This window comes from Pezoporus occidentalis, unplaced genomic scaffold, assembly GCF_034315485.1.
Source record: "Pezoporus occidentalis ecotype Australia unplaced genomic scaffold, CSIRO_AGI_Poc_V1 ctg23, whole genome shotgun sequence".
NCBI lineage: Eukaryota > Metazoa > Chordata > Aves > Psittaciformes > Psittacidae > Pezoporus > Pezoporus occidentalis.
In genome coordinates, this window is record NW_026914180.1 from 1452595 (window position 1) to 1476100 (window position 23506).

At 47.6% G+C, this 23506-nt stretch overlaps 1 protein-coding gene across 2 annotated transcripts; it reads left to right on the plus strand.

Moving 5' to 3' along the window:
* Positions 1-2121: 2121 nt before the first annotated feature.
* On the plus strand, positions 2122-22926 carry LOC134165037 (cryptochrome DASH-like). Of its 2 annotated transcripts, XM_062621374.1 has the most exons (14): positions 2123-2306; positions 2439-2611; positions 4387-4480; positions 5655-5785; positions 6665-6813; positions 7138-7226; positions 9260-9333; positions 10759-10848; positions 13158-13237; positions 14360-14419; positions 15487-15644; positions 19239-19358; positions 20282-20458; positions 22227-22926. In XM_062621374.1, exons 1-14 carry the CDS (start codon positions 2241-2243, stop codon positions 22329-22331), a joined length of 1566 nt encoding a protein of 521 aa, XP_062477358.1. In that variant the 5' UTR covers positions 2123-2240; the 3' UTR covers positions 22332-22926. The 2 variants fall into 2 exon arrangements, with proteins under 2 accessions (XP_062477359.1, XP_062477358.1); XM_062621375.1 differs by lacking the exon at positions 19239-19358 and having other exon boundaries at positions 2122-2306.
* The last annotated feature ends 580 nt before the right edge of the window (positions 22927-23506 follow it).

Sequence of the window (23506 nt, forward strand, 5' to 3'; positions counted from 1 at the left end):
AGAAAGCTGGCAGAGACCCACATGCTTTTAAATCCACTTTTGTTTCTTAACTGGCATATCAAGAGTTTCATATCTTTTCTCTTTATGTTGCAGATTTCTGTTTAATGGAAAACAGCCTCCTTTGCCAATGGGAAATAAACCCTTTTTAGGCAGTAGGGCACCTCTCTTTTGCACACCCATGAAATAAGACCTCTTGAAGTTACAACGCAAGTGGGTGGTTGTCTAGCAGCTATGAGTAAGCTACAAGAGGAACTCCTTATTGCCAGACTTGGCCTAACTTAATGTCAGCCAAGGCACTGCTGGGGAAGCCTCACTGGAATAAAAAGCAAAGCCAACTGCACAGTTTGTTCTTGTCCAAATGAAGGCAAAGACAAACAGGGAAGATTTATAGACTGTATTTATAAAATCCCTTCATTTTTAATATGATAAAGAGAGGTGTTGGCTTCTACGGCATATGCACTGCAAGCTGACAATAGTGTTTTCCTTGGGCACAAGCCAAAATTTTGGCTCTACTTTTTTTTCACCAAACAGGAGTCCTCTGGGATGAGTCACTGGTTCTTATAGCAGGCCGCAGTCTGTGGAGCCAGGAAAAGGAGCCCTTGTTGCATGGAAAAGCAATCAAGAGATGATGTGTCATGTGGGTCACATGAGGAATCAGCACCACTTCCCATAGCCAGCCAATGCAGGTTGCATGCAAAGGACCTGCAGGCCTGGAAGAGGTGGAAATAAAGCCAGGACTCTGCTGGGATTTAGGTCTCTGATGAGCATCTGAGAATCTGTGTGGGTCTGCCTAGAGCTCTGCTTCAGCAATCCATGTACTTAAATAAGCTGCAGTGGTTAATTTTTGTAAGTCTGGATCTTCAATCATCACCAACTCCTTGCTGCAATTTGCTGACCCCTTCACCATCCTCTCCCACTCCAGGAGAACCAGTGGAGTTACACAAGGGGAGCATGTGTCTGGAGACTCTCAGCCAAGCAGGGTTTTGATTGCATTTCCTCTTAGGAGAGATGCAGAGTGAACAAAAAAGGATCCCAAGGGACTATTCAGTGAGTAAGGGATGTGTGATCACTGGTGTCCAACACTGACTCATGAAACTAATAGGGTAAGGTAAGACATTTTGCCTTGTCCACCTCTGCTGGTGCTGGGAGTCAAAGACATTACAGCTCACTTTTTGTCTGATTCACATGCTAGCAGGCAAGGGTATGGTCATATCATGGTTTTGGCACTTGAAGGATAAATACTGACCAATACGAATTGCTGGAGCTGGGTGAGGGGTGCTCCTTGCAGGGGGTCAGTTTCACCGTGACTCTGCCCCAGCAAAATGGGACCATGGACAGGGTCCAGAGAAGAGCCACAAAACCGATGTGAGGGCTGGAGCACCTCTCCTATGAAATCAGGTTGGGAGAATTGGGCTTGTTCAGCCTGGAGAAGAGAAGGCTCTGAGGAAACCTTAGAGTTCTTAAAAGGGGCCTATGAGAAAGATGGGGAGAGACATTTTAGCAGGGCCTGTTGTGATAGGACAAGGGGTGATGGTTTTAAGCTAAAAGAGGGGAGATTCAGGCTGGATGTGAGGTAAAAATTCTTTACAATGAGGATGTTAACTGGTACAGGTTGTCCAGAGGTGATGGATGCCCCATCCCTGGAGACACTCGGGGCCAGGCTGGATGTGGCTCTGGGCAACCTGATCTACTTGGAGATATCGCTGCTCTTTGCAGGTGGTTGGAGTAGATGGGCTTTGAACTAGATGGGCTTCCAACCCAAGCTATGGCTCTGTGTGAGGTGCATCCCAACTGCTGCTATGTGGAAGATGAAGAGATAACCGAGGTTAAAACCCCCTCTCAAATTCAGCAGTACGTGTGACCGGCTGTGGCAGGGCTGTGGTGAGGGGCTGCCATGGATAGGCCCCGGCACCCCTAACTAAGGCAAACGGGCCTCCCGCTCCGCCGCTCCCTCCGCACAAACACAGCCCCGACCGACGCTGACGAGGCTGGACACGGGACGCGGGAAGGCTCCTGCCCGTCCCGCGGGCAGGGCCGCAGGGAGCCGGAGGCGGGACGGCTCCTCCCCGGCCGGGCGGGCCAGGGGTGAAGCGGGAGAGGGGAGGCGGGACGGTGAGGCGGGAGCGGGGGGGCTGAGCGGTCCGGGCTGAGGAGAGCAAAGCTGAGTTGGGCTGAGGGGGCCGCGCTGAGAGAGAACAGAGCCGGCCCGGGTGAGGCGGGACCGGCCCCGCGGAGGCACCATGTCGGGGTCGGCGAGGACGGCCATCTGCCTGCTGCGCTGCGACCTGCGTGCCCACGATAACCAGGTAGGGCCCGCCCGGCAGCACAGCCCTCCGCGGGGTTTTCAGTAGGAATAACCCCACCGTTGGCTGTGCTGTGGAGAGGAGCGCGCTGCAGCCTGCCCCCGGGAGCTGTCATGGCCCTTTCTGTGTTTCCAGGTGCTCCACTGGGCTCAGAGTAACGCTGATTTTGTTGTTCCCCTGTACTGCTTCGACCCGCGGCACTACCTGCGCACCCATTGGTATGGCTTCCCGAAGACAGGACCCCACCGGCTCAGGTTTTTGCTGGAAAGTGTGAAGGATCTAAGGGAAACGCTCAAGAAAAAAGGAAGGTAATTGAGAAAGTGCCATGCAAATAACCCATCCATTTTTGTTTCCCGGGTTGTTTTCAACACATATCTCTGCTATGAGTCAGATCATGTCAGATACTCTGGGCTCTGATGTTGGTTTGTTTCAGAGAGCCAGCCCATCTGTTAGACACAGTAAGGTCCCATACATAACCCCTGTTCAGATGACCTGCCATGGCATCTGCAAGGGACCAAAGAGTGATCCAGACTGTGTGCCATGCAGGGTTTGTTCTCTTGAACTCAGATATCACAGGATGGACATCAGCCTTGAGCGTTTTGCCCAGAGTCCTGATGATTGGTGTCATGAGAGGCAGTCTTATGAGGTGCAGGCAGCAACGGTAACCACTGTTGCACGCATCCTTTCTTGTGCCTAGTGAGTTTTCCCTAGGAATTGGCTTGCGAGACCAACATGGATCCTGGCTTGTGAGACCAGGGAGTTCAGTTTGTGCATGCCCTGTCTTGCTAAACCCAATCTCTTAGTTAGGCTACACTGTGGGAAGGGGTCTTCAGAGATTCCTCCTTCATTATGCCTTTAGAAACCATAACTCAAGTAGACCAGGGAATGAAGATCTACATGCTGAAGAATCTGTTATCAGCTAATACCTGTCTTTGCTTAGCAGATCAGCCTGTCTTCTCCCAGAGCAGCATAACAGTGGTGGTAAAAGCAAGAGGAATAGCTCTGGGTTTGCAGTGCAGTGTGTACCATGCACATGGTGAATGTTATACGAGACTGAAAAAGCTGATGATTGGGTATCTGCACCCACACTCTGCAGTGAACAGATTCAGAGCTGCTTGAATGCTGCTGTGGTGCTGTCAGTGGCAGATAAAGAGATTGGTCTTCTGCAGTGAGAGATGTGTGGTTGTGAAGAACCATGCTAAGACATAGTAGTAATGCAGTGGTAGAAATCTCCATGTTCAGTCTGTGCTGTTCTCTGTGGGAAGCCTGTGCTCTGATTTTCTGTGGGAAGTAAGGGGACCAGCTCTCACGGCAGCACCCCTTGCTCTTGCCTTCTTCAGGCTCAGCCCATCTCTGGAAGAAACTTTCCAGTTCTGGTTTACAGTATTCTGGCAAAAGCACTGTATTGCCCCTTCAAGAAATTATTCTTCAGCACAGGCCTCCATTAGATGACACAGTAGTGATTGCGTTAGTGCACATGAGAGAAAGGGAAAGGGACAGAGTCATGTATGAGGCTCCTCACAAAACTTTGCACCCATCTCTGTCCAACTATCTCACTACAGCTTCTATTTTGGTGTGGTGCCCTGGGTACACAGCTGGGCACTTGGTGAGGTTGCAAGGTGGGAGGGAAGTTTTGTTGACTCTTCTATGAACACAGAGCATTCACAGGAAAGAATTCCTCTGAATACCACCACATGAAAGTGGAGAGGGGTCTGCCCACAAGCAGCCACCTCTTGTGAATGCAATTGAGAGAGGAATCACTTCTTGAATCTCAGCCTAAGCATGTGAGGATGAACAGATCTGACAGATTTGCTTTTAGGTAACAGCCTGGCTTTATGCCCAGTCATCCCTTCTAAGGCATCTGGGGTGGCAGAAATGTGTGTAAGCCCCAGAGGCTTAACAAACTATGTTCACTGAGTCCTAAAAACGTAGGCTTGTCAAATCCTGTTTGTCTGCCTCCACATGCTGTCCATGCTCCATAGAGAACTAATATATGGGTTCCTAGGCTGGGACTAGGGGGCTCCTGTATACACAAATAACATTAACATCAAACCTAATTCAGGGCAGTATTTTGTGTCTGCAGTACTCTTGTTGTGAGGAAGGGGAAGCCGGAAGATGTGGTCCGTGATCTGATTACTCAGCTGGGCTCTGTCAGTGCTGTGGTTTTCCATGAAGAGGTAAGAGAAATACTTGAGTGACACTGTTAAAAGATAAAATTAGGTTGTGGAGGTTTCTTCCACAACCAAAGGGTGATGCAGATCCTGTGTGTTCAGAGCCTTTCTTGTCTGTGGTATGTTAACCCTGGGGAAACTGGCTAGCTCTTAGGATGGGGATGTTGTAGGTGTCTGTGTGGGAGTCCTTGCTGGCTGGCAGCAGCTATTTGTGATTGATTGCTTGCAGGTGCTGTCTTGAGGAAAAAGAGTTTCTGGCAACTGGCATTTTAGGTCAGCTGAGTCCATTTCCCTATCTGTTTGCATCAAGGTGCCTTTTCCTGGCACCTTCCTTGCACAGGGAGCTAGCTGCTAGCAGCCATATTGTATTGAGCATAGAAAAGGCCCACAGTGAGTTGACAGCACCCATACTTAGGCACTTGCCCACCAATGTGTGTTAAAGAACAAAAGACAAGTCCAGTCCTGGACTGTCAGTGGGGTTGGTGTGTCACTGACATCGCTTCACTGAGCTATTTGATCTAGAGCCTGGCAAGTTCAGTGGAGGGCTCTGGATCCAAACCACCAGATCTGGAGGCTTTGTGCACACACACATATATGTATATACATGTATGTATGTAGATGCACTCAGTATTAGCAGAGGCTGGACCTCAGAGGGACCTAATGCAGGAATTGCTGTGACCTGCACTGCAGGTATTCCTGCTGTCAGGCCTAAGACCCTTGTAACTTGACAACCCACACCTCTCATAGTGCCTGATTCCATGCAGCTCTAAGAACAACCACAGAGGATCAGACAGAAGGCCTCATCTCACTCCATAACCTTCTTCCTGACAGTGACCAATTACGGATGCCCAGGAGCAGGACTAATCTGTAAAGATACTTTCCCTGAATACCTTCCCAGCCTCCAAGAATCCGTGGCTCAAGGATTTCTGGAAATAGCAGTTCTGTCCTTATATTCAATAACCCTCAGTGGATTTCTTTTGCATATATTTATCTGGTCACCTTTCCAGCCCATGCAAACATAAAACATCCGCAACATTCTACATCAAGGAGTTCCTTATTTCAGTGTTGGCCCTAGTAATGAATAGTGAAAACATGCTTTGGGTTTGGCAGAGGGAAAGACTTGGAGACTGTGTGCACCTCTCTAAAGGCAGCTGGCCTCACTGCATTTTGTTCTCCCTAGGCCACACAGGAGGAGCTGGATGTGGAAAAGGAGCTGTTCCAGGTGTGTAGTCAGCATGGGGTGAAGGTTCACACATTCTGGGCATCCACGCTGTATCATCGGGATGACCTTCCCTTCAGACCTATTGCCAGGTGGGCTGCTCCATGGTATCAGTCGCTCTTCCACTGTCTCACTTGTTTCTCACTCCAGTGAACTGCTCAGGAGGGGTTTTAGTAATCTGCTCCTACAGAGAAAGGGACTCATTACCCCATCTGCATTTATGGAACAGTGCTGCCATGCTCATACACTCCAGTGGGAAGGGACACATTCGTCCCTCTGTACTAGTAGGGTTTACACTTCAATATGTATAAAGCTGAGAAGTTTGTTTGACCATTTATTGAGGGACTGGTTTCTCTTTGCCCTTCGACCACCATGGTTTGGATACTCAGTCTGCAGTGCCCAGAGTCCATGTGATATTGGACTGGATCACTCCATTAACCCATCTGGCTAAATGCAGCTGCCTATGACAGTATCCCTTTGCTTGTGGACTCTTCATGACTCCCTCAATAGTCACTTGAGATGTAGCTGATGGAGTTGAGTGATTCATGGTATCCTATAGAAAATGCATAATGTAGGACAGAAGAGTCAGGCCATAAAAATGCCTGTTTCTCTCTACTGACTGAAAAGGCAGCAAGAGGATGCAAATTTTTACATTGAGGTTAGCAGTGGGTAATCAGAACTTATGTGAGATAAATGTGACCCTCATGGATTGCCCCATTAGGACACATCTTAAATTGAAAAGGCAACATTTGCATCAGAAGCAGAAAGAAACTGGGTGAAGGACTGAATTTCTGATGGTTGCTAGCCCCAGGGGCATCTACCTCAATTGTTTCAGGCAATGTACAACAAACCCTCAGGAGAGTGCAGCCAGAAAACAAACCCTCCATCTGAGGAAGCCATGAGGTGCTGTGTGTGAGGCCCAGGGTAGCTGTCCTGCCCAAGGAGATGTGACTGTGGTGTGATCTGTGCAGGTTGCCCGATGTCTACACCCATTTCCGAAAAGCCGTGGAATCTGAGGCAAAGGTCCGGTCAACCCTGCGGATGGTAGATCAGCTACAGCCTCTGGCTCCAGGGGTGGAAGAAGGGTGTATCCCTACAATGGAGGATTTGGGGCAGAAGGGTAAGAAAGTTGCACCCGTGGAATCCTACTTAGAGTTGTCTCTTACTGAGAATCAGAACATGGAGGCCTCCCAAAGGCAGGGGTTGCCCTTTAAACTGTAACTAAGCCTCTGTTCACTCATAAATAAAGGTAAATTCCCTGCTTGGAGGAGGTGCCCTCCAGCTGGGTGGCAAACATCCTCTTAGTCGTTAATTTTTAGTATGTTTCATGTGTCCCTTTGTTTTAAAGGAAGACCAAGAAGAGCTGAACATCCCTAGATTTTGATCTCCCTACTTCTGAGCTGCTTTCCAAGGGGGTAACAAGGTGTGGTGTTTTCTGTGGCAGATCCTGACACGGATCCACGAACAGCCTTCCTTGGCAGTGGAGGAGAGACCCAGGCTTTAATGAGACTGCAGTATTATTTCTGGGACACGGTAATTCTTATGTTTCCTTGTCTACATCCTCCCCCTTGTACATACGGCTGTGCAAGTGGGTGAGGCTGCAATTTCACTTCCTAATAATATTTCCTTAGCTCCTGTATAACACTTTACAAAGGAGGGAATTAGCATTATTCCAAGTCTTCAGAGAGACAAACCAAATGAAAAAGAAGTCATCCAGGAACTGGGAATGTCAGCCAAATACTTATGGACCTGGTTTAGTGGCCATCCATCTTAAGTCTTTTTTTACATCAACTTTTGGGAATTGGGATGATATTTTAGCTCCTTTACCTTGATTCGTCCTTTCAACTCTCCTATCCCACGTCATCAGCAATGTAGTTCCTCCATTTCTGAGGAGTGAGAAGTGGCCTCAAGGGCTGCAGCTGCCACTGGGGTGAGGAACAACCAACCTAAGCTATGGCCCGCAGTTAAAAATAGTAGGAAGTTCCTAGTAGTCTGGTTTAAAAGTTTACAGTCAATAATTACAGTTACTTCTTACTCCCCTGTTTCGGTGAGGTGAAGCTGCTGCTGACTGCATTTTGCCTGTGCATTCTGACCGGTTTTGAACCTTTTTCTGGTCTAGTTTGAGGAACTGCCTTAGATTTGCGTTGTGTCAATTTAGACAAAGACTTGTGCTGATTTCAAACAGCATCAGACCCTAGGCAGCTTTGTGGATAAAGAGGGTAGCATCTCCTCAGCTGAGATGGCTAAAGAAGTGTTCTGTGCTCAGTGGATCACTGGGACAACCCCCAGGGGGTTCTTTCAGCTGTGCTACAGAAGCTCCTGTATTCCTTTGCTGTTGGGGAGCATTGTCCTGGTTGAATTCCAGTAGGCAGCTCAGCCTCACACAGCTGTTCGTTTGTTCCCCACCAGTAGGATGAGGGAAAGAACTGGAAGGGTAGAAATAAGAAAACTCATGGCTTGGGATAAAGACAGTTGAATAAGTAGAGCCAAAGCTGCATGCACAGGCACAGAAATCCAAGAAATTCATTCACCACTTCCAATTGGCAGGCAGGTGTTCAGGTCTCTCCAAGAGAGCAGTGCTCCATCACACCTAATGATGACTTGGGAAAACAAATGCCATCACTCCAGATGTCTCCCCTTCTTTCCCAGCTTTATATGCTGTGCATGACTTCATGTAGTATGGCATATCCCTTGGGTCAGTCGGGGTCAGCTGTCCCGGCTGTGTCTCCTCTCAACCCCTTGTGCACCCCCAGCCTGCTCACCGGTGGGGTGAGGAGCAGAAAAGGCCTTGACTGTGCAAGCACTGCTCAGCAGTAACAAACACATCCCTGTGTTACCAACTCTGTTTCCAGCACAGATCCAGATCACAGCCCCATACCAGCTACTATGAAGAAAACTATTCCAGTCAAAACTACATGCATGCATGCATAACTTCTACTCTTGGTCAAGCATTAATAGAATCAGTGCTGGAAAATCTTCTGGTTTGTTATGCAAATAGTGTCTTCCCCAGTGAGCTAGAACAGACCTTTAGCAATTGGAACCTGCGCAGAGAAGGGGATCAAGGAGAGATCAGGGTTCCCTATATTCCTTGCATCGTGAGTGAAGTGTTCAGAAAATGGAAGATGTAGGTGGCCCAGAAACAAGAGCCATCAGGATTCCTGCAGCTGAGTGTTGGGTACTGTCAGAAACTGTGGTTCTCAGACTCAAACAAGCAGCCACATGGACAAGGAACCCAGCTGCCAGTCCCACTGGTGCTTGTAAGTGGATTATTGATCCACAGTCAGGCAGGTATGTGCAGGGAGCAGCACAGCCAGCTTCGTAGTGCTTGTAGAAAGCAATGCACTACAAACTGAAGCAGCGAGCATAGCTTGTGACGTGCATTCCAGAGCTATCATGAAAACTGCTGGCCTGATTCATTCCTGTGCACTGGAGGCAGTCATTTGGCAGCTCTGTAATCCTTGCAGGCAGCCGTGAGAGGGAGCCCAGTGCGGCCCCAGTGTAAAAGAAAGCTTATTTAACAGATTGCATAAGAAATATTAAAATCATTTGTTCTTTTGCTTGCACAGAACCTGGTTGCGTCTTACAAGGAGACTCGGAATGGACTGGTGGGAATGGATTACTCAACCAAATTTGCACCATGGTAAGGATTTTTGTTGTGAGGCTGGAAGCTCCTTTTCTGCTCCCACATCAGACTGATGTTACTGCTGAGTGCTCACTGGTATGGGTGGGGGTCTCAATGTGATCCATTTTGCCCATTTTGCTGAGGCAGTCCCAGAGCTGTTCTTTGGTGTGCTTCCAGGCAGCATTTCCCCAGGAACAATCCTGCAATTAGGAACTGATGAAGCATAGAAGTACCAAGAAGTGCCAAGAGCCCAGTGTGCTGGGAGCAGTGATGTGGACAGGGCACACCACACCACTTCCGTCTGGCTTTGCTCTGTGTTGTGTCTCAGGGGTGGTTGAGAGCAGCCAGGAAAAAAGCAGAACTTCAGCATTTTGGCAGGGTTGTAGCAGAACTTGATCCAGCCCAGGTTTGCTGAATGCTGTGGGGCAAGTCACCTTACCTCACTACCATTCCCTTTTTCTGTGGGGTGAAGAGACACTTCTGATTTGTCCTATTGCAAAAGGATCTCTTGGGTGGGTAAATGTGATGATTTCTAATTAGGGGGTTTAGTCTCCAGTGCTGGAAGGGAGGGGCAGACTTACTTCCAGACTGAAGCTGCACCAGGAGAACCCAGTTCACCCTAATGCTGACAGCATCTGGAGTGTTTTCCTGGCAGAATTGCGACGTGAAACAATTTTCTGAGGCTGTTACAGGCCGGTTTTTCTTATTTTCAGCTAGGTTAGTGCTTTAATGGTTGCAGTGGATGGCTCCACCTGCTGGCACTTTGGGATCTCTGACCACTGGCACCGCAGAAGTTCTGTTTGTGGTCTCTGCTCCAGTTTTTCCAAGCTGGCCATTTGCCCAGAGTAGGCAGTCCTGAGCTGCCTGCCCCAAAGTGTTTCTCTGTCAGATAATTGAAATCAGACTGTTCCAGATTGCAGCCAGTCGTTCACATCTCATACTGACTGTTTCTAAGTGTTAGAGCTGGTCAAGAATTCAGGAAAAACTCTTCAGGCCCTTTCTTCCTGTTTTCCAAAATTCATTAGGACGTCAAATGTTTCCACGAGCCTTAGTAGGAAATTGCAGTAAAACACATTTCTAGGAAAATCGCACTAAAAATTGTTCCTTATCATCCTTTGCAATGGGGTTGGAGTCTACAAGCCTTTTCCTGTCTTCCACACCACTGATTTGGAACAAATGAAAGGAGCCCAGAGGACTGAAATGCCAAATCTGAGTTTGATTCCCTAGTCTTCCTACACTGCCTGAGATTTCAGCAAGTCTCTTGTATGACTTCTTCACAACTTGACTAAAGCAGTTTGGGAAGACGGTGGCAGAACTGCAAACTAAGCAAAACTTTTTGGACAACACAGACACAAAAATGCCCCTCCACTCCCCCTATGCAGATAACAAGCTGTCAGTCCTGCATCACATTCAGGACTGAAAGCATCATTCTTATGCTTTCAGGCTGGCACTGGGCTGCATTTCACCTCGATACATCTATGAGCAGATCAAGAAGTATGAAAAAGAGAGGACAGCAAATCAGAGCACATACTGGTATGTCCATGCATGATCAGTGTGGCTTGTTTTCTCTGAAAAGGAAACTGGCGTGGAGTGATTTGTTGACTTTCTTCTTAGATAATGTTTGTTTTTCCTGTGCCTGCTGTCTGGTTCCTCTGGGTTTGTTGCAGGCCTGTTTCAGTATGGAGGGCCACGAATATCATCAAGGGGCTGGAGCACCTACAAAGATAGACTGAGAAAGTTAGGGCTGTTCAGGCTGGAGAAGAAGAAAGCTGCGTGAAAACCTCATAGCAGCCTTCCAGTATCTGAAGGGGTCTACAAGGATACCGAAGAGGGATTCTTCATCAGGGACTGTAGTGACAGGACAAGGGGGAATGGGTTTAAACTTAAACAGGGTAAGTTCAGCTTACATATTAGGAAGAAGTTCTTTACTCTGAGGGTGGTGAGGCACTGGAACAGGCTGTCCAAAGAAGTGGTAAATGCTCCATCCCTGGCAGTGTTCAAGGCCAGGATGGACAGAGCCTTGGGCAACCTGGTCTAGTGTGAAGCCCATGGCAGGGGGGGTGGAACAGAGTGATCTTAAAGTACTTTCCAACCCAAACCATCCAAACCATTGTATGATTCTATGATTTATTCATTTGTCTTTGACATCCAGAGGCTTTAGGCACTTTATAAGTAAAGATTATTAATGCTAGTTGTCATTAATATTGCTTGGAAATTGTGGTTCATAATTTTTAGAAATGTAAATCAGCACCATCCCTCTCTGTATTGCAGTTAGGGGCTAGATGAGAAAGAAGAAGGATGATTTACAAATTGTTTACAAATAAAAGGCAAAGGGTTTCTCATGCCAGGGATATGAGGAGGGTTTGACCCAAAAAGCTCTGTGACTTGTACAAATCTTGTGGTGTCGGAAGGACCTCCAGCCACAGTCCAGCAAATGTCCCTGTGCTTGCTGGGCTGTCTGACCGTGACCGCAACCCATAGCAAAGGGGAAGAGGGGACTGGGAAGTGGGCTTAATACATCCTGCCTTGTCACCTGTGCTCTTCCTCACCTCACCACTGCCTGCCTGCCTGCCGGTTGTCCTGAAGGAGTCAGGGGAACAGCTGAGGTTGATGCATCCGCCACAGGGCTGGCCTTGAACTTGCTCATGCACTCTGATCTGCCCAGACACTGTGAATTGAAGTCTGCTAGGGAGCTTTCATGGAGAATCAGGTTCATGTTAGAGCCTGGCCTAACACTACATCTGGATGGGAAAAAAGCCAAACCAGAAAGTCTATGCAAACTTTGTTTTCATATTGGTTTGCTACATTTGCAACATGTCAAGCAGCACAGTGGTTGATGAAGAACAGCCAGAACATTGCCAACAATTCTGGCCAAAATACTGTATTTCATTAAAATTCAAATGACAGACAAAATATCAACCTTTTGCCTGTTGAAGTATATGCTATTTTTTTTTTCTTTCTTTCTTCAAAGACAAGAGAGGAAAGATTTCAAGCAATGAACATACTCCTGTGTTTCTGTCTGACAGGCAGCCAGCCTGCAGCAGCGGTGTCAGGGTGATCTGAGCATTTTAAAGTGACAAATAATCATTAAAAAAGAACCTGTCAAGCTCCCAGGCACTGCAGTCGATTCTACAGTGAAGTACAGATTGTTGTGGCTGCACACGAGGGACTGGTTGACCCTTAGTATCATGACACTAGTTTTAGCATTTGGACAGTGTCCTGTTTTGTAATCAGATTTCCCAGAAAGATCTTTTAAGCCTAAGCATCAGCTGAGCTGATTTCCAATATGCCAGAGAGCTGAAGCAGGTCTCAGACACTGAGGTACCATCATTTTATAAGCAGCTCTTTTTATATAAAGCTATTTTCTGTGGGCCTAGCAGCTGATCTCATGAGCTAGCCACTGTAAAGCCAGTTTTGAAAGGTGCCTTTTAAGTCCCTTACAAAGGTTATTGCTTAAATCAACACAAGTCTCTTTGGAATGTGCTGACATGCTTGCTCATGCGGAAGTGTGAAGCTGAATCTGGTCCTCACCCTTCTCTTTGGAGAATTACATCTCGGTAGGGACGGATGAGAAACAGGTTTCCTGAAATCCTGCTCCTGTGCCAAGTTAAGGAAAGCTTCCCAAGTGATTCATGCAAAGTTTGCTTTCACTGTCATCATCCAGGTGTAAGCTAGATAAACAGGACTGGGGCAAGAACTGGGATCATGGGAAGCTACGGGAAATCGCTCATTATGAATAAACCTCCCTCAAGGTGTTAATGATGGCTGCTGTGGAAGCAAAATCCTAATTCAGTGATTTTATCTGACCCACACTGAGATACTGACATGCCTTTGTGTTTTAGGGTCCTCTTTGAACTGCTGTGGCGGGATTACTTTCGATTTGTGGCCTTGAAGTATGGCAGAAGGATTTTCTCATTAAGAGGTGTGTATGGATCCCATGTTTGGTGAGAAAAGGTAGTCTTATGACAGGGAAAGTGAAGAAAGAGAAGAGGCGGTCGTCATTGTGTTGTACAAATGTTCTTCTCATAGCACTTGTGTCACCACCCTGTGATGTTGCTGGGGACTTACTGTTAGCACAGAAGTGCCTCAACACCGCAGTGTTGGACACTGTGGCTTTTTTCTCAAATCTGGTTAGAATGGGGAGTATTGTTAACACCTGTCAGTGGGAAGCAACAGCACAGTAAGAGTAAAGATGCTTTTTCTGGAGATATCCCACCTTTGGAAAGAATTCAGGCTTGCCCAAGTTCACCAGTGAATCTGGGACAGAGCAAAAACCAACCCAGCAGTGTTAATCCCTGGCAACCAGATATTCATTCTGCCTTGTGCTACATAGGAATCAGAAGGAGATTCAGCTCCAGACCCAGTGACTTAGAACAGGTGTCTACACATGAAATGGGGGTCTGAACTCTTGGTGCAACAACAAATATCTAGTCCATATGGTCAGGAAACCCTACAGCTGATGCCTGTCCTGGGTGAGCTGTTCTCTGTGTGATATACCTACCCACACTAAGCATGCAGCACTGTTTTAGGTGCCCCAGGGCAGTCCGCCTGGCATCCAGCTGTGGCTGTGGAGGAGCCCATCTCCCTTAGAGTGTGTGTCACATCTGTCAGGCCTCTGTAGCTGTTTCAAATGCCCTACCGCATTCCAAATGACACTGGATGCCAGTGGTGGGCCCAAGTTTAGATGTCTGGAGCTAGAGCCAAATTGTCTCTGCTGCCCCCCTTTCCACTGTACAAAGGACTGTAATTACCGTTGGTCCCCTGCAAACACAAAGTCACCCCCTTCATCTATTCCTACCCTACTGCAGGAGCAAACTGTTACCAGGGGCTTCTGCCAGGTGATTCTGGGTTTAATACCTGCTACAGAAACTTTTCATGTAAACATTGTCCTGGACTAAAACTTACCAAGTAGCTTGGGCCAGCGGACATGGAGTAGCTTCATTCTAATGTCTTGTGTCAGCTAAAGTGCCTTTGGCTGTCATTGTTTTATTAACTGCCTGCGTCAGCATTTGCCTCCATTAGCAGCTATTTTTTTCCCCAGTAGGGCTTCAAAGTAAAGAGGTTCCCTGGAAAAAGGACCTGCAGCTTTTTGACTGTTGGAAAGGTCAGTAGAAACCACGGTTTTGGCTAAGTGTGCTTTTGGCTTCCATCTGTCTGCATGCTAACATGGGCTCCAACACTGACTCAGATTTATGCAGGGGACCTGTCAATATAACCAGGGCCTGTCATTTAAACTATTACCACCAAACAAGAATCCAGCCCCTCACTTCAGTGTGAATGCCAGGCACTTGGCTTCACTTCTGAGACTGAGCACAGTACAGGAGCAGGCCCCCAGGGTATATATCATGAATTGCCAGGCTCTGTCCAGCTGGCACACACTTTCTGAGGTGCACTGCAGTTAAACTTGCCTGCCCAGGAGGAAGAGTTTATGAGCTGGTGGTCCCTTCTGTTCAGTCACACAGAGGCTGACCAGCCCTTCTTACCAATGCTAGATTGCCATGCCTGCTACATTTTGTTCTGATTAGTTTTGGCTGGAAGCTTAGAACAGTGTTAGAATAAATCACATCTTTTGTTATGCCACTGCCTTTTCTTTAGCTTTTATAACTTTGTTGTCATATGAATAGCAAGTAGAATATCTTAAAACTTGGAGGGACTCACAGACTGAATTATCAGAATTAGTGGAATAGACACCTATGTATCTTTCTTCACATTAATGCTGTGTGTATCCATTTGTACAGAGGTACAATAAATCTTCTCCTTAAAAATAGGTATGGCTGTCTACTTTTCAGGTACCAACCCTTGGGACCTGTCCAGTACATCCCTCTCTGCTATTAGTTATCTGTCAAGAGTCTTTCTGTTCTTCACCCATCTCACTCTTGTCTGTATATTTATTTTGCTCGGCAAAATTCCAGTCTGAGGTTTTTCTGTACCTTGTTTTTTTCTTGATAAAATTCTCATTTTAATTTTCAGTATAATTTCCTGTTTCATTTCCAGTGCACATTGCATGCCCTGTAAACCTCACTGAAATCTCTACCTGCCACTTTACACTGGCACTGTCTTACCTCTCTGATGGCTGTGAGTGCATGACCACAGGTTGGTTTATGAGTGTCCCAAAATGTCATTGTGTCCCAAAATGTCATTATATCCCAGCGCTGTCTTTTGTCTCTGCAGAGGGCAAAACAGGGGTTCCTTTTGTGGATGCCAACATGCGAGAGCTGGCTGCAACAGGCTTCATGTCTAACAGAGGACGGCAGAATGTCGCCAGCTTTCTCACAAAGGACCTGGGTCTGGACTGGAGGATGGGAGCAGAATGGTTTGAATACCTGCTGGTAAGACTGAACCGTTTTTGTATCTGGAGTGGTTTGTCCTCCCTGCCCTGAGTGACAGGCAGGAGCTCAGCTCTGCCTGATAAGAGAGGATACAGCAGATGATCAGTAGTTTTCAGGCTGATAGAAGTGCATGTATATACTGCTTCCATGGTACGTACTTGCCAAAGCTCATGTAAGAAGAGGGAATTTTGCCACAGTGAAGCTTCCATCAAGTATGATGCAGCTGGGAAATTTGCAATGATGGTTTTTATCCTCCATGTAGGGTTTTAGCCAGGGCTCTGTCACACTTGAGAATGCTTTCAAACATCAGTTATGTTAACAGTGCTCTGATCTGCTCACCCCAGAGGCTGGGGAGGAGGACAGCCCAGAAATAGAACATAGAAAGAAATGTGTTGTGCCCACTGATGCCAGTGTTGGCACAGTGTCTTTGCATTGATTACTCTGGACAGGGAAGCCATCTAGTTAGGAACAGTCAAGTACGGACAATAGCTGGGTCAGCTTCCAGAGAGCTCCACCCTGTCTGGAGGCATCCTTTTTCATGCTGGGAGTCATGGGTCTCCCTGCCAACTGGGGCACCAATTCATTCCTCATGTGCCAGTCAGCAGCCATGTAAACTCAGTTAAATAGCTGAGCTGCTTCTCCATCCTTCAGTCCCCCGCTGATGTTCCCTCTGGTGATACTGATGTCAGTAGCACCATGCTGAGTGGTGAAAACTGAGGCTGAGGAGGTGAATCTGCATGAAAAAAAAAAGTAAAACCTGAAACCTTCTCACCATGTTTCAGTATTTAAAGGATGTATTCAGTATTTAAAGGATGTTTTCAGTATTTACATATTTACAAGAAGATGGAGACTCCCTTTTTACAAGGAGTCACATGGAAAAGATGAGGGGTCATGGGCACAAGTTACTCCTGGGGAATTCCGACTGGACACAAGAGGAAAAGTTTTCACACTGAGAACAATCAGCCACTGGAGTAATCTCCCCAAGGAAGTAGTGGGTTCCCCAACACTGGACACTTTAAAGATTCAAATGTACATGATCCTGGGACATCTAGTTTATGTCATGCTTTGCCTCAAAAAATGATCCTTGAGGTCCCTTCCAACCTGGTATTCTAGGTTTCAAAGCAGTTAGGAAGGTAACTTCATTTCACAGAGAGAGCTTCATGTACAGGCAAGCCTCATACTCAAAGTCTGATTAAGAGCTGGGAGTCAGGAACTGAGTCTTTGCTCTGACAGGGGGGCAGCCTTGCCTTCCTCAGCTAGGAGCTTGGCTCACTTTGCAGTCAGATGAGAGGGGCAAGATAAATTCCAGGTCCTATTTCCCAAGAGAGGAAGACCTGGGAGGTTTTGCACTAAGAAGATGCAACTTGGGTTACATACCTTTATTCATATGGGCATGAATGTTACCAGCCTTGCTGGAGGCAGGATTTAGCACTCTTACCTCAGGAAGCCCCAGATGCTGACTGCCACTGCAGGCTGGTGTGGCACACGCTGATCCTTGTGTCCTTCTGTCTCTTCCTTTCAGCTTGTATCACACTGACACATTGCTAGACAGCTCTGTTACTTTAAGCTGGTGACACCCCCAGAGTAACATAGAGGAGACATCAGTCTGATGGGGGAGATAAGGCTACAGAATGGTAGAGGCCAATATAGAACTGAAACTGGTCTTGCTTTCCTCTAAAGAGGAAAAGCAATGCATATTTAATCTCTGATACTTCCAGCAAAGGCCCACTGAGTGTCTGTGCATGCCTGTGAAGAAAAGGGTGTTTGTCATCCACACCAGATGGGCAGGGAGACTAAGGCTCTCTGAAGCCAGGGGAAAGGCCAGAGACCTCTGGTGTCCTGAACAGAATAAATCTCAGCTATGGTTTCATGCACAGGGTCAGGCCCAAAGGAAAGGGAGAGAAACAAACAGAAGAGATTGCCAGGAAGGGGCAAGACTGAGGGGGAAATGAGCCTGCCTCTTCCAGTCCTCTTGGATTTGCCCTCACCTCCCACAGATGCTTTCCTGCATGCTAATTGTGCAATCAGGCCTCTGATAGCATCTTTCTTTCTCTCCTTATCTGCCCAGCCAGAGGAAGTGCTGTGGGAAGGGGAAGCACAGTGAGCATAGCTGGCTGTGGATCACCCTGACCCCAGCTCTTGCTGGCTTTGCAAGGAAAGGGGAAGGGACCTGGCAGAGCCCACTCCCCTGTGCCTTCTGCCATCCGGGTGCCTTGAGCTGCTCGCTTTGAGGAGTGGCTGAGATTTTGGAAATATCGCTGTGTGGCGTGTCTGTTGCTGCAGTAAAGGGAGAGCACAGCACTGAACCTGCTGAGTGACATGTCTTTGCAGACTCCTCCTGCCACGCCTGCCAGCTTTCGCAATGCTGACACCCCTCTTGGGAAGGCCCAAAGATCTCACACCCTATTTGCTATCGCCACCACTCCCCTCCTGAGCTAGGTTTGAATTATCCTACAGCTGGAAAGCTTCTGATGCTGGACTTGAGCCATGCTGTACAGCTGAGGAGAACTCAGACTGGACCTTGTTCTGCTCTTGTTTATGACTGTTACAGGAGTCTTGCTGTAATTTACATAAGAACCCTTGAGCGCAGCCTACTGAGCACGTCATGAGAGCTCAAGTGATTCCTGTAGCAAAGCATGTCTCTCTGCCAAAAGCTGAGGCTTATAGAATGGGTTGGGTTGGAAAGGACCTTAAGATCATCTAGTTCTCTGCCATGGGCAGGGACACCTCATCCTAGACCATGTTGCCCAAGGCTCTGTCCAACCTGGCCTTGAACACTGCCAGGGATGTAGCATTTACTGCTTCTCGGGGCAGCCTGTTCCAGTGCCTCACCATCCTCACAGTAAAGAACTTCTTCCTTATATCTAACCTGAACTTCCCCTGTTTAAGTTTAAACCCTTTACCTGATGAAGGTTGAGTATAGCAGAGAAAAAACTTCAGTGTTTGTAGTGATTGCATCTTCATACACTCAGTTTGGTCAGTCCATACAGTCCAAATTAGACTTGTCTCCAACCTGCCTAATAGAAACTGCACATGATTTTGTTCATCTGTGGTCTCCAGGTAACTGATCAGAATTTTCTGTTGTATTTGGAATGTAGTGGGCAATGTTTCTTGGAATATAAGCACTCAAAAGCTAGGCCTACTTGTCATGAAGTCTGCCACATGATAGCAGAAAGAGAAGGATTTATTTTCTTTTTAAAAACTGAAAAAATACTTTGGTTGGACTTTTACCTGTCTCATTGACCTAAGGACTAAGAAGTGAAGTAGCCTGGGAAGCTGATCCCAGCTGTAAAAAACAGAATTACAGAATGGTTTGTGTTGGAAGGGACCTTAAAGCTCACCCAGTTCCAGCACCCTGCCACAGGCAGGGACACCTTCCACTAGACCAGACTGCTCCAAGCCCTGTCCAGCAGCCATGCAGCATGGTCCTCTTCTGAGCCAGGCGGCCATACCTATATGGAAGAGCTCTGACTACCCCAGTGTAACCAGACTGATTCCCATGCAAGGAATTTCCCCTTTGAGATAAAAGGTGGATGAAGAGAGAAGACTCACAAGGGCCTCCACCTCATCTTACTGTTTTCTTCTGTTCTCAAGGTGGATTATGATGTTTGTAGCAATTATGGCAACTGGTTATACAGTGCTGGTGTTGGCAATGACCCACGGGACAACAGGAAGTTTAACACGGTTAAGCAAGGCCTGGATTACGATGGCAATGTAAGTCTTCTTTGGCTGTCTTACAATGAATAGTGCAGCAAAGCATCTGTGATAGTTTCAGGGAACAGAGGAGGTCAGTCTGCTACGTGGGTACTGCTGTGTGGAATCTACTGTGTCGAAATGGCAAAAGCCATTCTGTGATCTCCTCCTTGCCAACAGTCAGGCAGGTTCCTCGTTTCACAGGAAGATCTGACGGTTACAATCTGCTGCTGTTCCCAAAGAGGCTGGTGCTCTGCACGCCCTCCCTGCCCTGCTGTTGGTCTGTGCTTAGTGTTTCATCACCATTTCTTCCGGGCAACAGCCACATCCCATCAGTATCTCACACAGCCATTTCCTCGAGCACAGAGCAGCTTCTTGGAGAACTCACAAGTGACAGGAGAGATGGAGCTGCTCCTTGGGAGGTTCTGGAGAGTAGATTAAACTTGTGACTCCTTCGACTGTCCTCTGTAAGTGGTGGGAGCAGATAAATCACACTTTCCACATGCTTAGCCAGACTTTACACGCTGGATTGCCTGTTTCCTCTCTATTCTTTAGTTTCAGGCAAGCTGCTCTGTTGCCTTTTGGCTAAGTCCTGCCTAGTTTCCTTCAGTCACTGGAAAAAAAAAAAAGGACTTCTTGGAAGTGACTTCATATCACTATGTCTTAAATAGGGCAGGTGAACTGTATCCAAAGAGCACCCATTTCCCTCCTCTGCCTACATCCATGAGAAGAGCTCCAGCATCCAGGTCTCTGTGCTGAGGCACTAATTTTGGGTGGAGAGTTTAGCAGGAGGGGCTAAGGCTTGATCGAGGTAGCTGATGTGGTAGTACACCAGCTTCTTCACCTGGAAATGAGACTTTTCTTTGATGTTAAGAAGGACCCTTGCTGGGAAGCACTTACGGATTGTTACTGAATGAATACTGTCCCACTGGTTCTGTTTTCAGGGGGATTATGTCCGGCTGTGGGTCCCAGAACTACAGGGCATAAAGGGAGCAGATATCCACACCCCTTGGGCACTGAGCAGTGCTGCTCTCTCCCAGGTGGGAGTAACTCTAGGTGAGACATATCCACAGCCAATTGTGACAGCCGCAGAGTGGAGCCGACACATCAGCCAGAGGCCCGTGAGTACTGGGAAGGTTGGGATGGGATGAGAGGGCTCCAGGCACCTGCTCTGTGCCTGTAGGAGTGAGTGTCTGCAAATTTGGCTCTTCTTTCTGAGGTACAATTACTTTAATGCAAAGTCACGTTACTTCACAGCACAGGGAGGTCCAGCTTTGCACAGGGACTATTTAGCAATGTCTGTCCTACCAAAATAAACATGGCTGAGGCACAAGCCCAAGTACGAATCCCCTGTACTCCAGACAGTTAATGTGCTCCCCAGCACTATTTTTGCCAGGGCCAACAAGCACCTTCCAGAACTTTATCCAAGCATAATTTGAGCATACCACATGCTTAGGACTGTCACAAAATACAGTCCACCCTACATCATATGGACGTATACTGTGCCAGGTTGGTTGGTTTTGAGGCTGAAGCATGAACCATGCCTGTTTTGTTTATTATTTTCTAAGTAGCTTTCCTTAGTCAGGTTTTTCTTCATGGACATACATAGCGCAGACATACCTACCGGTGAATGATGTAAATTTTAGCTGCTTCTTTATCCCATCAGCTCTGTAGTCAGCAGGCCTTAGCCATAGAGAGCATGTCCTTCACAGCATCCTTCCATGCCCTCTGGACCTTCCCAATGGCAAGCAGGGAGGAATGGGGCATCTCTGAAGGCCTTCACTGGCCTAACCACCCCCTGATGCAGACAGACAGAAGATTGCAGAGGCTAATGTTCAGCTTTTACTCTGTTCTTGAGGTCAAAGTAAAACCAACCAACTTCCTACCATGCTTGAGAGCATCCAAACTGAAGTCAGTAAGATATGGGGACTGGCTCTTGCACTTTGCTTTTTGGGTGTACCTCACCTTTAGAATGGGGAAAGATTAAGATGTGGATCCTGCAGTATGTCAGGACTTGTATCTGCTGCCTGGGTTGCTGTTCTTGGAGAAGATGGGTATGGAAGGAAAGTGCTCTGTCAGTCTGGTGGGGTCAGTGGTGGTGGAGCTGGAGGGGAAGAAGGAAACAGATGTCACCAATGGTTGTGTATGTCAAGGGGCTCTCATAATTTTGTCTTCCCCCATGCATCCTCCCTGCCTCCTCCCCAGTAAGGATACTTTGTGAAGACTCAGATTTAGTCATCATACTATGTTCAGTGAAGAATGAAGGATGTCTCTGTTTCAGGTTTTAATCCTAAGGTGCAGTACCAAGTTCTCAGGCCACATTTCTTTGCCATGACTGGAAAGTTTTGTGGAAGCAAAGCCTTCCACTTTTAGCCATGTTGTTGAGGGGCCTGGATTATCACCCTTCTGTTTAAAAGTGCATCTGAGATCAGAGAAAGGATTTTGTGAAGGAGCCCCTTCATGAGACACTGCTTTGAGGCAGTGATAAAACCTGAACCCAAAAAGCTCCTCCGCCAGGCAGGAGTTCTGTTCTGATCAATGTTCCAGCTCACTTTGGGCTCTGGGGGCCTGTGCTGCCACACTGTGCTTATGGAATTAACATACGACTGGGGGGGACTGTCGGCCCAGTGTCACTGAGGCCTGGAGAAGACGACTCCTCACCCCCCAAATGGAATATCAAAATACCTTTGAAAATACAAGCTCATACCTTACCACAAGCCCTAGTTTCCCCAGTCCAAGCCTAGAGCTGCCAGGCCTCCCCACCTTCTTAGTGAACTTGAGAGTAGAAATGCCACTTCTACATTTTCCTGCATGTCAGGGCTGCTTTGTGATCAGACTCACTCTGCAGCATGGGTTAATATCTCACTGTTCATCTTCAATCTGCTGCAGGGAAGAAGTCCCCACCCCAGGGGCAGGAGAGGACCTGCACACTCACCAGTGCAGCACAAGGTCAGAGGGATAGATTTTTACTTTTCTCGCAAGAAAGAAGCATGATGAAGGCTGCCCATCCACAAGCCTGCTGGGAAGGTGCTTGGGGGGAGCGTTCACTGCTGAAGATGCCAGGGGAGCGGTTAATCTTGATCCAAGACAATGACACAAGTCTGGCCGCAGCAGAGTACGTCGGGATGTGCCTGTTCATTGTTCCCAGGGCCATGAGCTGGATGTGGATGTGTGGAGGTTGGGTATTAGCACTGGCTGTGGTGATCAGATCTTGTGTTTTCGCTGTAGTACTGAGGCTGTGAGCTCCTGGGCAGTTCACCCATTGCTCCCCAGGAGTGGCTGCCCTTCAGTGCTGAGGCTGTGACTGCCATGGGCAGTGTGTTCCTCTCACCTTTGTGAAGTCCATTGGTTGAAAGGGACTCTCTAATTGATACTAATCAACAAAATTGTGTGGCTTTTCTATTTGGAGGAAGCGTGGCTGCTTTTCCAGGGCCTCTTGCCACTGGTGCTTACGGCTGTTACAGCTAAATTTCCACTTCCCTTTACAAACTGAAGCAGATGATAGTTTATGTGGCAGGTGTTCAGTCAGAACTCTTTCTAGTGAACTTTCTTACGCTGATTTTTCATGGTCTAAAGCTTAAAAACTACCAATCATGAGATTAAAAGTTTTGCTACTGGAATATTTTGTCTTCCTCATTTCCACAGAGATCCATAGACAGAGTGAGACTTCAGAGGACATTCTCCTACTGTGTCTCCTACAGTACTTTGGAGAAACAGTAAGTTCCTCTTGAAAATTCCTCTGAAGTCCTTGCAGCATCAGGTTGCTTTTGGTACCAGCCTGGAAGCTTGAAACTGTTCAGCTCATAGCTGAGAACCGTGTTTTGTACTCAGCATCCAAATCAGTTTAAAATGGTTCCCTGTCCATTTTCATCAAGGAATCACAGAATGGTTTGGGTTGGAAGAGACCTTAAAGCTCGTCCAGTTCCAACCCATGAAACACGGGCACGGACACCTTCCACTAGACCAGGTTGCTCAAAGCCCCGTCATGTTTGGCCTGTATGGGAATGGACGAAAACAGCCTTAGGGACCTCACTGTTCCCCGCGGCGCAGAAGGGCCTCTTCTCCCCCACCACCCCCCGGGCTGCCCCACGTCTCCGTTAAGGAAGGAGCGAGCCGAAGCGGCGGGTAGGGCGGGCAGAACCCGGCGGGAGGCGGGGCGAGGAGGGAAG

Coding starts and splice junctions, on each gene's coding strand:
- LOC134165037 (XM_062621374.1), top strand. CDS start 2,241: ATGTCGGGGTCGGCGAGGACGGCCATCTGCCTGCTGCGCTGCGACCTG. Junction 2,612..4,386: donor ACGCTCAAGAAAAAAGGAAG/GTAATTGAGAAA, acceptor TTGTGTCTGCAG/TACTCTTGTTGTGAGGAAGG. Junction 19,359..20,281: donor GCCTGGATTACGATGGCAAT/GTAAGTCTTCTT, acceptor TTCTGTTTTCAG/GGGGATTATGTCCGGCTGTG.